This window comes from Arachis ipaensis, chromosome B6 (assembly GCF_059453495.1).
Source record: "Arachis ipaensis isolate K30076 ecotype BB chromosome B6, ASM5945349v1, whole genome shotgun sequence".
Classification (NCBI taxonomy): domain Eukaryota; kingdom Viridiplantae; phylum Streptophyta; class Magnoliopsida; order Fabales; family Fabaceae; genus Arachis; species Arachis ipaensis.
In genome coordinates this window covers 147,690,184-147,704,434 of record NC_142441.1, presented here as the reverse complement: position 1 = coordinate 147,704,434, position 14,251 = coordinate 147,690,184, and the positions used below count along the sequence as shown (strand labels likewise).

The window sequence follows — 14,251 nt, the reverse complement described above, 5'->3', positions numbered from 1 at the left end:
TCAACCAATCAAATTGAAGTGTAACTCCCACGCTCATTAATGCATAGATAACCATTCCTGCTTCTTTTGCTAGACAAAAAGTAACATTGATAACATCATAACAAACAACCTTCAAACTTTTGGTCCTTCAATTCAGCATCTCAATCAGCTTGTTGTCCGACCACAATAAAGTCCTGCTCGAACTTCCTTACCATCCTTTTTATATTATCTTTCCTTCAAAAACACACGCTTATTGCTTTTCGAATCCTCTCCTTTTCGAAATAAATTATTTTCGACCAGCAATAAGTTAATGAATTTTAATCTACTAAAATACACTACAAGAAAAATATCTATTCAGGTACACTTGAAAAGTGTAGTCAAAAATGAAAAAAAGTGATGTCTTAGGCAAAGGCTACGCTTTTTAGGTTTCAGAGACGCTTTTGTAGGGGATGCCTATACCAGTGTTGCCTATTCTCAAAGGTTACGCTTATGGCCTTTGAAAATAGAGTACGCTTTTTAAGTGATGCTGTTTAGGATCAAAGGCTACGCTTTTTAGCAGTAGTGGTTACCAAAGTTCAAAAGAATAGGCTACACTTTTCAGGACTACTACATCACTTTACAATCGTAACAAGTAGTATACCTATAGCTACTCTATATAAGTGTAGCATTTTATCCCTCATTTTTTTTAATTTCTGTTTATATATATATATAAACAGTAATTTCTAATAATATTTTTATCTAAATCTAATATTTGAGAATATATATAATTATATATATAATGCTATAGTACTATAAAGTTTATTAAACAGTTTAAAATATGTAAAGTAGCTAGCACAAGGTTGAAAGGAGTTAACATAATATAGTTATTTCATTTAACAGATATTGTTATTATATGTGTTAACTTATATTTGGGTAACCATTAGCTGAAGAATACGTACCGTGCTTGAACAAAAGGTACCGTGCTTGAACAAAAGATACTAAGTTAAAGTATCCACAAATATTGATAATAAGTTAATAAACAAGTTGTACCTTAACTATATATATGTGACCTCTTATTTAGCACAATCTTGATATTTTTAGAAATAATTCACATATCTATTTTATTTCATTCATTCATCAACTCGACAATTTGGTTCTATACGAATCTACGGAGGAAGACAGAAATTATTACAAATAAAATATTTTCTCACTAGCTATCATAAGAAAAACGACACCTTATTCCATCTAAACCACACTTCAATTTTTAGCAAATTTGCTCAAGAGAACTTGATGAATCAACTTGTCTAGATTCTGAAATGAGGATCCATTTGGGGCAGAAGCAGCTTCCTTTGCTAATTTCTTCAATTTCAAAGCCTTTTGTTTCATATCAACACCCTTCTCTCCATCCATTGACTCCCTCACAAGACTCTCAATTTTGTCCCTCCTAACATCTTCAATCTCCAACCCAATTCCCCATTCCGTACAACAAAACCTACAATTGGTTTGTTGCTCAGCAAAGAAGGGCCAACATATCATGGGCACACCACCACACATACTTTCCAATGTTGAGTTCCAACCACTGTGTGTCAAAAACACCCCAATTGATGGGTGAGCCAAAACTTGTTCTTGGGGACACCAATTTGCTAACATGCCTCTAATTTTTGCCACTTCCACAAATTCAGGAGGTAACACAGCATTTTCACCAGCCACAAGATCTGGCCTAATTACCCACAAGAACTTTTTGTTGCTATTGGCAATTCCCCAAGCAAACTCTATTAAATTTTCACTGGTCATAGTTGTGATGCTACCAAAGTTTATGTACACCACTGAATTTGGCTCTTGTTTGTCTAGCCACTCAATACACTTTGGATCTTCCTTCCAAAGATTAGATGCAATGGATTTCAAGTCCTTATCTGTGATATGGTTTAGTAGAAGATTCAAAGGACCAACGGAATAGACAGGTGGCAAATTATTAATGGTGGAGAATGCTTCCAAGATATCATGATCTAAGGCATCAAATGTATTGATTATGATTGCATGAGCTCTTTGAGCTCCCTTGGATTCTCTTAAAAAGAAATTAAGCATAATATCATTTGGGTCTGTGGTTCTGATAAAGCTGGGCATATCCCTCAATCGGATCTCTTTCATTCCGGGTACCCAGTTGATAGTTGTCTCCAAATACCCATTTGTGATATCATTCATGTCTGCATGTCAAGTATGGCACATACTGAAACTCAGAAACATGATATCTTCTAATTAATTAATGTTATTGATATTTTAAACACATTTTTCTAAAATTTGACCTATAACTTTTTTTTAAAAAAAGATCTTTTATAATATATAATTTGTAAACAATATTATTTGTAAGAATTGAACTCACAATTTTTTTTAATTAGAGTATAAAATACTAACCATATCAACTAATTTCACCATCATTAATGCTAGAGTTAACAAAAAAAAAACTGTTAAAATTTGTTTTATTTAATATTTATTAATATTATTAATTATTAAATAAGATAAATTTTAATTATTTTTTATTAATTTATATTAATTATTAAAAAACTATTAAATTATTTTTAATTATCAAACAATTTTTTTAGTCCAATAATTTAAGTATATATTTTAAATTATATTTTTAAGAGTAAAATATCATTTTTGTCCCAAACGTTTGGGGTAAGTCTTATTTGTATCCCTAACGTTTAAATCGTCCTATTTGTATCCTTAACGTTTATAAAAGTGATTCAATGTTATCTTACTATCAATTATACTAACAAGTCAAATTATATTTTTCAATTATTCTCACTTGTATGTATTCATTCTCAATTAGGTTTCACTTGAATGTGTTCGATTTTAATATTATATCCACTATTGTGTTTAGATTCAATTATATCCCTAGAAAAGTGAATTATATAAATATTGTAGAAATTAATTTCAATATTTGATGAGCTATTTCACGGAGTAGATCATCAATTATATCCCAAACATTTATATTCTAACTTCAAGAAGAGATTTTTAAAACTCAAACTAAAGCGCTCATGATGTGTAATTGACGGCAGGATAACATTGAATCACTTTTACAAACGTGATACAAATAGGACGATTTAAACGTTAGGGACACAAATAGAATTTACCCCAAACGTTGGGAACAAAAACAATACTTTACTTTATTTTTAAATATTAATAATTAATTAATAACTAAAAAATAAAAATAATAAATTTTAATAATTTTTTAGTATTTTTCTTATTATTATATAAGAATGTTTTTAAGAAGGAATATTTTTAGTATAAGCAAAAAGAAAATTAATTAATGTTATTTAAAACAAGACAAAAAAAAACATTAGTTACTTAATATTTATTTTATTTTGTTATTATTTAAAATTAATTTATAGAAAAGTAAGCTAATGACTAATAGCTCAAATGACATAGTCTGTTCATACTTAATTAAGAGGTTGTGGGTTCGAATCTAATTAAAAAAAAATTTATAGAAAAGTAAATTCAGAGAGGAAAGTACATACCTTTAAGGGGAGTGAAGTCTTTATCAACAAGTTGGCGATAGTGCATATAGCACATGGTCCCACACCCACTAGCCGTCCAAAACACCACCACTGGAATCTCCAATTCTTCCGCTGCCTCAATCCCGAAACTCATCGTTCCGTCAGATACTATGCAAGTCACCGGAGGAACACCGCTGTCACCGCCATTCAGCTTTGAAATCAGCTTCTTGAAGTGCGGCAAGCACCTTTTACTAGTGGAGTCACACAGTAACGGTACATCCTGCGTTGCATCCACAGGGTTAGGGTCCACGGGTAGACCGTCGGGGATGGTTTCGAATCGGAAGGATGGTAGGTTTCTGAGCGAGTCGGAGCCTCTGGATTTGAGAAGGCGGTTGCGATTGTATTCGGTGTAAACGAACGTGATGTGGAAGCCATTGTGGTGAAGAAGCTTTGCTAGTTTTAGCATTGGGTTTATGTGTCCTTGTGCTGGGTATGGCATGAACACCGCGTGTGGCTTATTATTCTTTGTTATGTTCAAAGAACCCATTTTGTTTGTTCAATTCTTGCTTTCTGTTGTTGATGCAAGGTATTGGATTTTATAGCGGAGCCGTGGAGGTGTATGTGTCTGTTGTGAAATTAAGTAATTAAGTAATAATATATTTGGTGGTAAAAATTTCATGTGGAGTTGATTTTAAGTGAAGTTGATAATTTAGAGTCATTAGATAAAAATTTAGTCAAATCAATTAAATCATTATACGACTCTCAATTATCAACTTTATATGAATTGGACTGCATCTAAGTTTCTACTATATTTGGAGGCTCCAATTAATTGTGGTTGTGGCGGTGGTAGACTAGTCGTCTAGTAGCATTAGCACCGGCACCACGATATGAATTTTATATTTCAATAGATTGAGAATGGGCGGGACTTGGGTACTGGATCTTTTATCTTTATCCTGTAACCAAATTCAATTACTTTTTTTGGTTTACGGCATCATATTATATTATTATGGACTGTTTTTATCAATATACTAAAATTATTTATCAAAATTAATTATTAAAATAAAATATATATTAAAAATAAATTAAATTATATATATTTATATATAAATAATATTTTTATTATATTATATAGAGTCAAATTCTAAATTGATTACTATTTTTTATTAGCCGTTTCGTTGAATTTTTAAATTATGAGGTAAATAATCAATTTTAAACTTATATAAGAAACATTTTAGTCTATATTCTAAATCATCACAACTATATATAATTTTAGAATTCAAGGAGTAACAACTAATAAATAACGATTAAGAACTAACGCAGTATTTATTTCAAGGGAATTTGGGGGAAAAAATAAACAAAAGAAAAGAAAATGAGTGATTAAAAAATAATTTACATACATTAATATATTATAATTTATATATAATATAGAAAAGAATATTAATTTAATTTTACTTGGTTATAATATTTTTTTTATTTAAATAAAAAAAAATTTATTTTTTTGTATTTATTTTTTTTCCATCCAAATAATATAAAAATAATTAACTTTTTTTTATTTTTTTATTTTCTTTTTTTTATTTTCTATTTTGCATTCTTTTTTTTTTTGGTGACTTCTATTTTGCATTCAAATGATCTCTAAGGTACCGCTCAAAAAAAAAAAAGAAAAGAACCAATTTGAAGTTAAGAAAAGAAGGGGGAGGTGGTTGAACGATGTTGCATTAATTACCTCTTTTAATGTATAAAAAAAATACTCTTTATTTATTTAAATCATAAAAAAAATTAAAGTATCAAACAAAATACATAACTAAATTTAATAAAATCAAATTTATAGACACGCATTTCTTTAGATTTATGTATATTTTTGTTCTTCTTTTTTTTTTCTATTTTTTTCTCACAATAAAAAAAGAAAAAGAATAACACAAAAAAAGATAATAAAAAAATACAGCATTGATTAAACATATCATTTAATTAAAAGTAATATCAAAATTTTTAGTAAATAATATAAATTTTTTTTAAAGAATTATAAATTTAAAATTTTAAAAAATAAAAGATTTTGATTAAAAAAATTTTGTATCATAGTTAAGAAATTTGGCAACCAAAAAGATTGGAGGATAGGTGAAGCGGCGATACAACTTGGAAAAGGAGGGTGCGACATTGCACAGTAGGAAAAACAAAAAATTGATTGCTAAACGTGAGTTACTTTCTGTTACCGTAAATATATAGAAAAAAATTTAAGTATATATCGAAAATAACAGTATTTCAATTATTTTAACCGTTGATTTCAATTAATATATATTATATATATTTCTTATAATTTAGATTAACGGTTAAAACAACTAGAATATTGATATTCTCGGTACACATATATGTCTGAAAGCAATAAAAACTCTGGTCAGTTATATGAAAAGAATGGTCTATCTTATCTTTTCAACCATAACTATATATTAAAAAAGGGCAATTTATGTTATTAAATTGTTTCACTCTCAATATTATGCAAATGCATTGTTTCCAAATCCAATACGCAAATACATTGATTCACATATCTATATAAATCGCTACTGGCAATAACGGTTTACAGGTGTGCATAAACCGCTACAAATAACAGCGGTTTACATGTGTGCGTGTATAGGGTAAACCGCTATAGGCTATAGCGGTTTACGTGTAGTGTGCTGTGTATATAAACCGTGGTGGTAGCCGCGGATTATTCATTTAGAGGGGTTGTGAAGTTTTTTAGAGAGAGGAAATTCTAGAGAGAGGTCAGAGCAAGTTGAGAGCGGGTCCGAGGTATCTCAGTGGTGACTTCCGGCGAGTTATCATGGCAGACAGGACCTTGTACCGACTGAACGGTGTTGCGCATATTGCCGGTTCTATTGGTGACGAGGTTAGTTAATAATTATTTTTTTCTAGGCTTTGCATATGTTAGTCAGAAAAATTGTATGTAAGGTAGACGAACTAGAATTTATAGATTATTCCCTCTAGTTTGAAATTAGGTTTCGCATGTTAGGATGTTAGTTTAATGGGTTTGGTTTAGTATTTTGAGTTTTTCTTGTTAAGTTATAAATATGACTACTTAGCTGAATTTCAAATCCCTTCAATGAATGTTATTCTACATGGTGTTGGTTTAGTTTAGGGAAAGGGACAGTTGACGTTAGTGAATTATTTTAGTTTGGTTAGTGTATTTGTATGATATGAAGTTTTTAATTTTAAAGCTTTATAATATTTTTATATTTCTGGCTGTTATTTATTCAAGTATGTGTGTTGTTATTTTTACTATCGTGATTAGGGAAATTTTTTTTAGATAGGAGAATTTGTTGATGGTTCATCATTTGTTGATGGTTTAAGATATTTGTATCCAGTTAGATAGGGGAATTTTTTTATGGATAGGAGAATTTAATTGGACTTTGTATTTTTTTGCTGTTCTGTGCAACCCACTAGGTGTATATACAGTGTGAGACGGCAACAGAATATGTCCATGCATAAAAGGATCATCCCGTATTTAGAGAGGGCTGGATTGTACCATTTGGCCAGGCTAAACAGCCAATGGTTCTGGTTGGATGAGCCATTGGTTAGTGCGTTTGTTGAGAGGTGGCGTCCTGAGACGCACACGTTCCATATGCCTTTCGGAGAGTGCACAGTGACATTGCAAGACGTGGCATTTCAGCTAGGGCTGCCTGTGGATGGGGAGGTTGTGAGTGGTTGCCTTGGTGAGTTTGAGAAATACATGGAGGGTGGCCGACCAGCTTGGGAGTGGTTTGAGGACCTATTCGGTGAGCGGCCTCCACCGAATAAGGTCAAGCAGATGACAGTACACTTTACATGGTTCCACGAGAGGTTTAGGGTGCTACCACTAGATGCGAACGAGGACACTGTCCGCATCTACGCACGGGCCTACATCATGATGCTGTTATCGACTCAGTTATTTGGGGACAAGAGTGCGAACCGGGTACATATACGGTGGTTGCCATTTTGTGGAAAACCTTGATGACCAAGACTCTGCATTTTTTCCCTCCACGAGTGCAAACGCAACAGGCAAAATATTCGAGTTACCATCCTGAGCAATCGCCAACAACAATGTCCCGCCATACTTGCCATAGAGGTGTGTTCCGTCGATGCTTACGAGCGGCTTACAGTGGCGGAATGCCTCAATACACGGAGGAAATGTCCAAAACATCCGATGAAAGTAGGCTCTATCTTCATCAACTTGGTCACCCACTCTAACCGGGGAGGTCTTCAGCAGAGCAACGGAACCTTCCATCGTGGATGTGACCCCAAGGATCCATCGAAGTAGATCCGCATATGACTCCTCCCAATCGCCATATATCTGCGCTACTGCCTTCTACTTCGCCAACCACACCTTCCGATAACTAGGCCTGAATCCATATGTCGCCTCCGTTGCCTCTTGCAACACCTTAATCAACACCGACGCATCAGCTCTAACCAATGGAAAGATTCTCGCACAGATGACATGATAATCAAGTTGCTTGTGGTCGCTTGATATCGATGTGGCCATACACGTGTGCGGACCGTTGTACCTCCTAACTTCCCATGTGCTCTTCCTTTTCCGCATGACTATCCGAATCAACCACCTGCACCCGTTACCAAACTCCTTGCATCTCCCTTGATATTTCAGATTGTCGGACTCCATTACCTTGTACTCAACTCCACGCCGAATACTGTAATTTTTTACACTCAACACGGCTTCCTCTTTACTCTGGAACGATTGGCCAATCTGAAATTCAGTCAGAGGTGTCCCATCATGCATCCCCTGCCCATCGAATGTTGCATCTACATTCTGGTGTTGGCCGATGGCTTCCAAGTTCAAAGAAGAGAGGTGGGGAGGGTACTCTTGTGTTCCAGAACCGAAACCTCCATGGGTTGAACATGTACCTCTTGGAATATCATCATCACTGTCCCCACCAATATCGACAGGCTCCTCATCCGAATCATCGTCACACAGTGCATTCTCAACTCGATCCGGTCCGGCATCACATTCAAAATCAGGCACAACAGGAGCAACATATGCATGAACAGCCCCAGCATGTTCGGGCTCAGGAATCGGAACTGCCGCTGCTATCACAGGCATCGATGTCGATGCACCACCGGCTGTGGTCGACTGAGGATTCGGTGCCGATGTCCTAGAGCTATCCACATCATCTTCCAACTTCGCAAGCAGCTCAGGTATCCTCACCTCCGGAAAACTACGCCTGCGGTGAAACAAGACCTGCAGGTTTTCATCCGACCGATCACGAAGGTCTCATATCTCACACCAGTTGACACAACGGCAATGGGAATCTTGTAAAATAACTTTTTTACCCACTTCGTCCCACAGGTACCGAACTTCCGTAATATGCTTAGCTTAATCTCTGCCAACGTATTCGACGATCGGATAAAAATACTAAACGGTTCTCTATCTGTGAATTTTACACCATGTCTTTTGCTCTTTTGAATTTTTCCAGAGCAGTGAACCAGAGCCACAAAACTATCCTCCCCTTCCATTTGTGAATAACACTCTACCTCTCCACATTTGGCCCCTCCATAGTTTATATAGGCAGTCCCATTCAGCCAACTACACGTAAACCGCTATAGCCTATAGCGGTTTACCCTCACACACGCACACACGTAAACCGCTGTTACTTGTAGCGGTTTATGTATTACCCTTTTAACACGTAAACCGCGGCTAGTTGTAGCGATTTATGCACACCTGTAAATCGCTACTGTCAGTAACAGTTTATATAGATATGTGAATCAATGTATTTGCGTATTAGATTTGGAAACAATGTATTTACGTAATATTAAAACTGAAACAATTTACTAACGTAAATTGCCCAAAAAAAATCCCTTCATACTCCATGATTTAAGTATACCAATCAATTCAAATATTATAAAAAGCATATTCTGTACCATATGCGTCAAGAAAATATTCAAAAATGTCAAACACATGGAGACAACATGTGCTGTTTTAATACGAAAGATAAGCAACGTGTCGAATGTCGAGTGAAATTTGAAAATGGATTCAACGGAGCAGTGCTGGTGGCCGAAAATATCAAAATAAGATGGTGATGACCGATACTTCACGTCATTGGACAAATATTTCTAGTGTTCCTCAAAATAATCCAAATCCTTTCAAGTTTGTCGTATATAGCGATTAGCAGATGATTGAGTCTAATTATTGTATCCACGTGCATGACCAAGCAGAAGATTTTAGTCCAGTTATATATTTAAACATTTTTGCTTTTTGGACTTTTTATATATAGAATTTTTCAAACTAATTAAGTCTAAAAAATAATTTATAACCACACATGTAATGCAGCCATTTCTATTGAACTCCGATAAGAAGTTAGAGAGTATAGGACCACATAAAGTCACGGGTCTCATTCATTATATATACATCATGATCAATCATACAAAATAATAATGCAGGCACTCAGGCAGCTAGCTAAAAAGAATTGAGTAAATTTTTACAATAGTACATGAAGTTTGCGTGAATATTTAATGTAGTTCTTAAAATTTTAATTTTTTTATAATTATTTTTTAGATAGAACTTCAAATATTTATAATAGTACTTAGAAATATTTTTGATGATGAATCATTATCACAGTGTTTACGTGGTCTTGTTTTGCCACATTAGATAGCTCTAATAGCTAGTTTAGCTGGCACGTTTTTAATTTATATTCATGTTGATTTTTTTTTTATATTTAACTCTAAATTTTTAAATATTCAAAAAATTTATTTTTTTTCTTGTTTATCGTTTTCTTCTCATTCTTTTGGTTGCTGTTCTTCGTCATATCGATGATGGGTGGTGCAACAGCTGGAAGCTCTATTCATTTTTTCCATTTAGTTGGAATTAGACGAGAACGCCAAACAGAAGCAGAAGATCAAGACTGCTAGAATGGTGCAGTTATGACTGCCGGCCAATTTTCAAATGGTCTGGAGTAGATTCAAATCCAAACAAACAATTTTATAGTTGTCCTAATTATAATGTAAGTTATCAGTATTACTTGTGTTGTTATGATTGTCCTTACCTCACTGTTCTTCTCTTGTTTTTGTCTAAAGTTTGAGCATGTTATATCTTTTTTTATTATAGACAAGTGGAAAGAGATGGTGTGAACTTTTGTGTGAACAGATACTGAAAATGATGAATAAGTTGATAAATTAGAATCTTCTGGCGATGATCATCAAGTGAAGATGAACTTTGATTGGAGGTTTCGGAGGTTAGAAGATATCCAGATGCAAAAAAGTAGTTACCTAATTGTTGGTGTTAATTGTGTCTGTATTGATAATGTTGATAATTATCCTGCATGTATTGTAAATCATGAGTGAAATGAGTTGGTGGTGGGTTTTCTTTATTCATTGGACGCGCAATATATGTAAAAATGGTATTTGTTGATGGAATGAAAACCTAGTTAATTATAAATTTATTGTATTTATATTTGTTTATGAAATGAACCAAAAACAGTAATATGTTAAAGAATGCCACAAAAGTGATTGAAAACCACAAAGCATTAGTGTATTAAGGTAAATTTTATAGTTTAGCAAAAAAACAGCCAATGACAAATATAAAGGGCAACCAATTAACATGAAGTTGTCAAATGTAGTTGCCTCAAAAGGAAGGACTTTCACTACAAGAAAACAAGCTTTTTGCTACGCTTTTAAAGCGTGGCGAAAAGTCCTTAAAAGCGTAGCGATAGCTTTTCGCCACGCTTTTTGAGCTACCGGCACGCTTTTCAAAGGGTCACAACTGCAAGGGTGCCGGTTGCTCTATCGCCACGCTTTTCGTGACCTATTGGCACGCTTTTTTTCTTGCCACGCTTTTAAAGACCGGCACGCTTTAAAAGCGTGGCCATATGTGTGAACTATTGCTACGCTTTTAAAGTGTGCCAAAAGCAAGATATGGCTACGCTTTTAAAGCATGCCAATATCAAGACATATAGCTACGCATTAAAAGCGTGCCAATAGCAAGACATATGGCTACGATTAAAAGCGTGCCAATAGGTGTGAGATACAGCTACGCTTTTAAAGCGTGGCTGTTCATGTGCACTGCAACGTATATCGCCACGCTTCCAAAGCGTGGGAACAAGTAGAGATATGGGTACGCTTTAGAAGCGTGCCAATAGGTTCTGAACTGAATTACAGCTCGCTTATAAAGCGTGGCTGTTGATTGCTGTTGTGTATGGCCACCCTTTTAAAGCGTGGCTGTAAAATAGTTCAGTACCTATTGGCACTACTTTTTTTATAAACCTTACAAAATCATAGATAATTTCAAAATTTAAAAGATGACTACTAATTTTAAATCAACAAATCCTTGCTTCATAAACTTGTCACAGAGAAAGTGTTTGATCACATGTTAGTTATACTTTAACAAAATACCAAAAATCAAAGTCTCATCCACTAGCAGTTTCTTAATACATGAATTACAATTCCAACATGGGTTACATTATCTACTTCCTTTACACTTCATTACAAAATATAAAACTTCATGATTACTGATCACCATTGTGAGCGAAACTGTTTTCAACACTTCCCTGCATAATTTTAAATATTATTGTGTTAGTGCATCTTATACCAAACCAAAAAATGGAGACATATATTATCAACAAATGAATGTTATAGTTGTACAATAATTGTAACCAGCAAAGGCTTTTCTTTCATTGAAAGCCAGGATACTTATTTTGTTCTTAAAGTTTTCAAAAAAGGAAAAAAGGGTACTGCTATAGCTAGGAAGCTAACAATCAAACTGCCCCCCTCCCCTCCTTTTTTTTCTGCAACAGTCACATGTTTCTCAACAATGGCATGTATCACCCTAACTCCTAATATATTTCACAACCAAATTAACCATTCTTGTAGCCCTATACTGCAGTCACATGCATGCACAATTTATACTAGCAACTGGAAAATCAATACAAATTGCATATGGATCAATTCTATAACTGATCCCCAATAAATAAATCAAGCAAAATGAGATATACCATGAGAGCCATTAATTCCTTCTGGAGTCTGCAAAAATCAAAACAAACAAAAACATTAAAATTCAATTATGGTTTCTTTTCTTTTTCTTTATCCAATTTGATTAGGAAAAAAGTGCAAATCTTCAAAGATTTCTCGTGTTTTCCAAAATTGAGATTCAATCCAAAATTGAGATTCAATGCCACACTAGATACAAAATAAAACACTACTAAAAAGTCAACAACTTTGAATTCAGATTCCAATTCAACACCATTAGCACCATTTAGAATCTTTTATCTCACTATCAAATGTCCAAAATCAACAACAACAATAAGTCAACTACTTTAAATGGAAATATATCGAATATCCAAAGATAGTGACTTACATCTTTGGGTGGAATATGAGTTGATTCGGAGGAGCGAGGAGTATTTCTCGGTCTGCTACTTGAGGCATCCAAAGGAGAATTTTGGGCAGCTTGCACTAAGGCTGCTACCTCTTCCTCACTCATTCCAGGGTTGACTTGGTGCACCAATACCTTTAATAAACTACATACACCGTCCATCTTCTTCTCTAATGATTCAACCTTGTTGTTGTATTCAACCTTGACTTGTCGAATCTCCTCATCATTTTTAAGAGAGCTTTTTGTAATCGAAGCCCCAAAACAACGAACTCGACCTGGTTGGTCCTTTCCTAACACTCCTACAAATGCATCCTCATCATTTTCCCCTGCCTCTATGCGGGTTTGAAGTTCAGCCTGCCGCATTAATTTAGCATACAAACAATATTAATAGAAATCACTATAGAAATCACAATAGAATTAATATTGTACATTTCCAAATACAAATACAAACAACTCACAATTGTGCTTTGCGTTTTAGCATCAATTTCTTTTCCTTTTTTACTTGTGCGAGTTGCTATGAAAACTTCAACTCTTGATGGTTCTTCACTGTTCTCTTTAGAGTCGCGCTAGAGTACATATAGAAAAATTTACATGAAGCATGCTAACTAGTAAACTACAACCTGAATATAAATGAGAAATTACAAAAAAATAAGTTACATTACCAGCTGCTTGCGCACTATTCCAAAATTTGTGGAACCCATCCGGTGAGGACATGTTTGCTTTGACCTATTTTCAGCATTCTTAGTAGACACAGCCTAAATATAAACATGAAAAAGAGATGTTATTATTCTTAATAAACATGTTTTCTTGTTTTTTCAAAATCACACTACCTTTTTCCAAAACACCAAGTTTAATCACATAAAGAACTAAAAGACAATATTACCTTAACAGTCGGAAGACTCCAATACCGAATTAGTTTGCGAAATTGAACCTCCGGGATCTCTAACGGTCGGTTCTTTATCATTTCTTTCTTTGTGTTGTACTTCAAGAAATGTTCCTTTTTTATTTCGCCTTTGTATTTTTTCCATGTATTTTTTAAAATACATGTCAAGACTCATTCCTTTTTTCGTTGAACTTGCAGTTAGCTCGCTTGTATCTTCTCCCTCATCATCAGAACTTAAATCATTTTGTTCCATTGTATCAGCTTCAACAGTCCTCTGATTCCCAGTTTTGGAGGTCTTTTCAGCTTGAGACATTGTCCCGTTCCCATTATGTTCACATTCTTGAAAAAGTGACATTGGTTACACCTTTTTTTTCTTCTTTGGAGTCCTAACTTGCTCTTCAATGGCATCTTCCACGATTGTGATGGGTTGGTTTCTTGTTTGATCTTTTGGGTCTTGAGCTTGGAAGCTAGCCTTCTTATTTTCAGCCATGATCTTTTCTCTTTTAATATTGTATTGTTGTAGCAATTTAGCACTTGACCTCACTTGTGTAACCTCAAAGGAATTCTTTTTTTTTT

At 34.1% G+C, this 14,251-nt stretch overlaps 3 protein-coding genes across 3 annotated transcripts; 1 reads left to right on the top strand and 2 right to left on the bottom strand.

Moving 5' to 3' along the window:
• Positions 1-1,052: 1,052 nt before the first annotated feature.
• Positions 1,053-4,074, bottom strand: LOC107605436 (7-deoxyloganetin glucosyltransferase). Its single transcript, XM_016307316.3, has 2 exons — positions 3,474-4,074; positions 1,053-2,162 (listed from the first exon to the last, which is right to left on the bottom strand). Exons 1-2 carry the CDS (start codon positions 3,997-3,999, stop codon positions 1,216-1,218), a joined length of 1,473 nt encoding a protein of 490 aa, XP_016162802.1. The 5' UTR covers positions 4,000-4,074; the 3' UTR covers positions 1,053-1,215.
• Positions 4,075-6,264: 2,190 nt separating this feature from the next.
• On the top strand, positions 6,265-8,476 carry LOC148563097 (uncharacterized). Its single transcript, XM_088489737.1, has 3 exons — positions 6,265-6,328; positions 6,875-7,159; positions 8,229-8,476. Exons 1-3 carry the CDS (start codon positions 6,265-6,267, stop codon positions 8,474-8,476), a joined length of 597 nt encoding a protein of 198 aa, XP_088345863.1.
• Positions 8,477-11,929: 3,453 nt separating this feature from the next.
• On the bottom strand, positions 11,930-13,756 carry LOC148563096 (uncharacterized). Its single transcript, XM_088491166.1, has 4 exons — positions 13,676-13,756; positions 13,455-13,547; positions 12,778-13,146; positions 11,930-11,971 (listed from the first exon to the last, which is right to left on the bottom strand). Exons 1-4 carry the CDS (start codon positions 13,754-13,756, stop codon positions 11,930-11,932), a joined length of 585 nt encoding a protein of 194 aa, XP_088347292.1.
• Positions 13,757-14,251: the final 495 nt, after the last annotated feature.

Coding starts and splice junctions, on each gene's coding strand:
- LOC107605436 (XM_016307316.3), bottom strand. CDS start 3,999: ATGGGTTCTTTGAACATAACAAAGAATAATAAGCCACACGCGGTGTTC. Junction 2,163..3,473: donor AGACTTCACTCCCCTTAAAG/GTATGTACTTTC, acceptor CTTGACATGCAG/ACATGAATGATATCACAAAT.
- LOC148563097 (XM_088489737.1), top strand. CDS start 6,265: ATGGCAGACAGGACCTTGTACCGACTGAACGGTGTTGCGCATATTGCC. Junction 6,329..6,874: donor TGCCGGTTCTATTGGTGACG/AGGTTAGTTAAT, acceptor GCTGTTCTGTGC/AACCCACTAGGTGTATATAC. Junction 7,160..8,228: donor GAGTGGTTGCCTTGGTGAGT/TTGAGAAATACA, acceptor GCCCATCGAATG/TTGCATCTACATTCTGGTGT.
- LOC148563096 (XM_088491166.1), bottom strand. CDS start 13,756: ATGATAAAGAACCGACCGTTAGAGATCCCGGAGGTTCAATTTCGCAAA. Junction 13,548..13,675: donor GGAGTCTTCCGACTGTTAAG/GTAATATTGTCT, acceptor GTTTATATTTAG/GCTGTGTCTACTAAGAATGC. Junction 11,972..12,777: donor CTCATATTCCACCCAAAGAT/GTAAGTCACTAT, acceptor AAAATTATGCAG/GGAAGTGTTGAAAACAGTTT.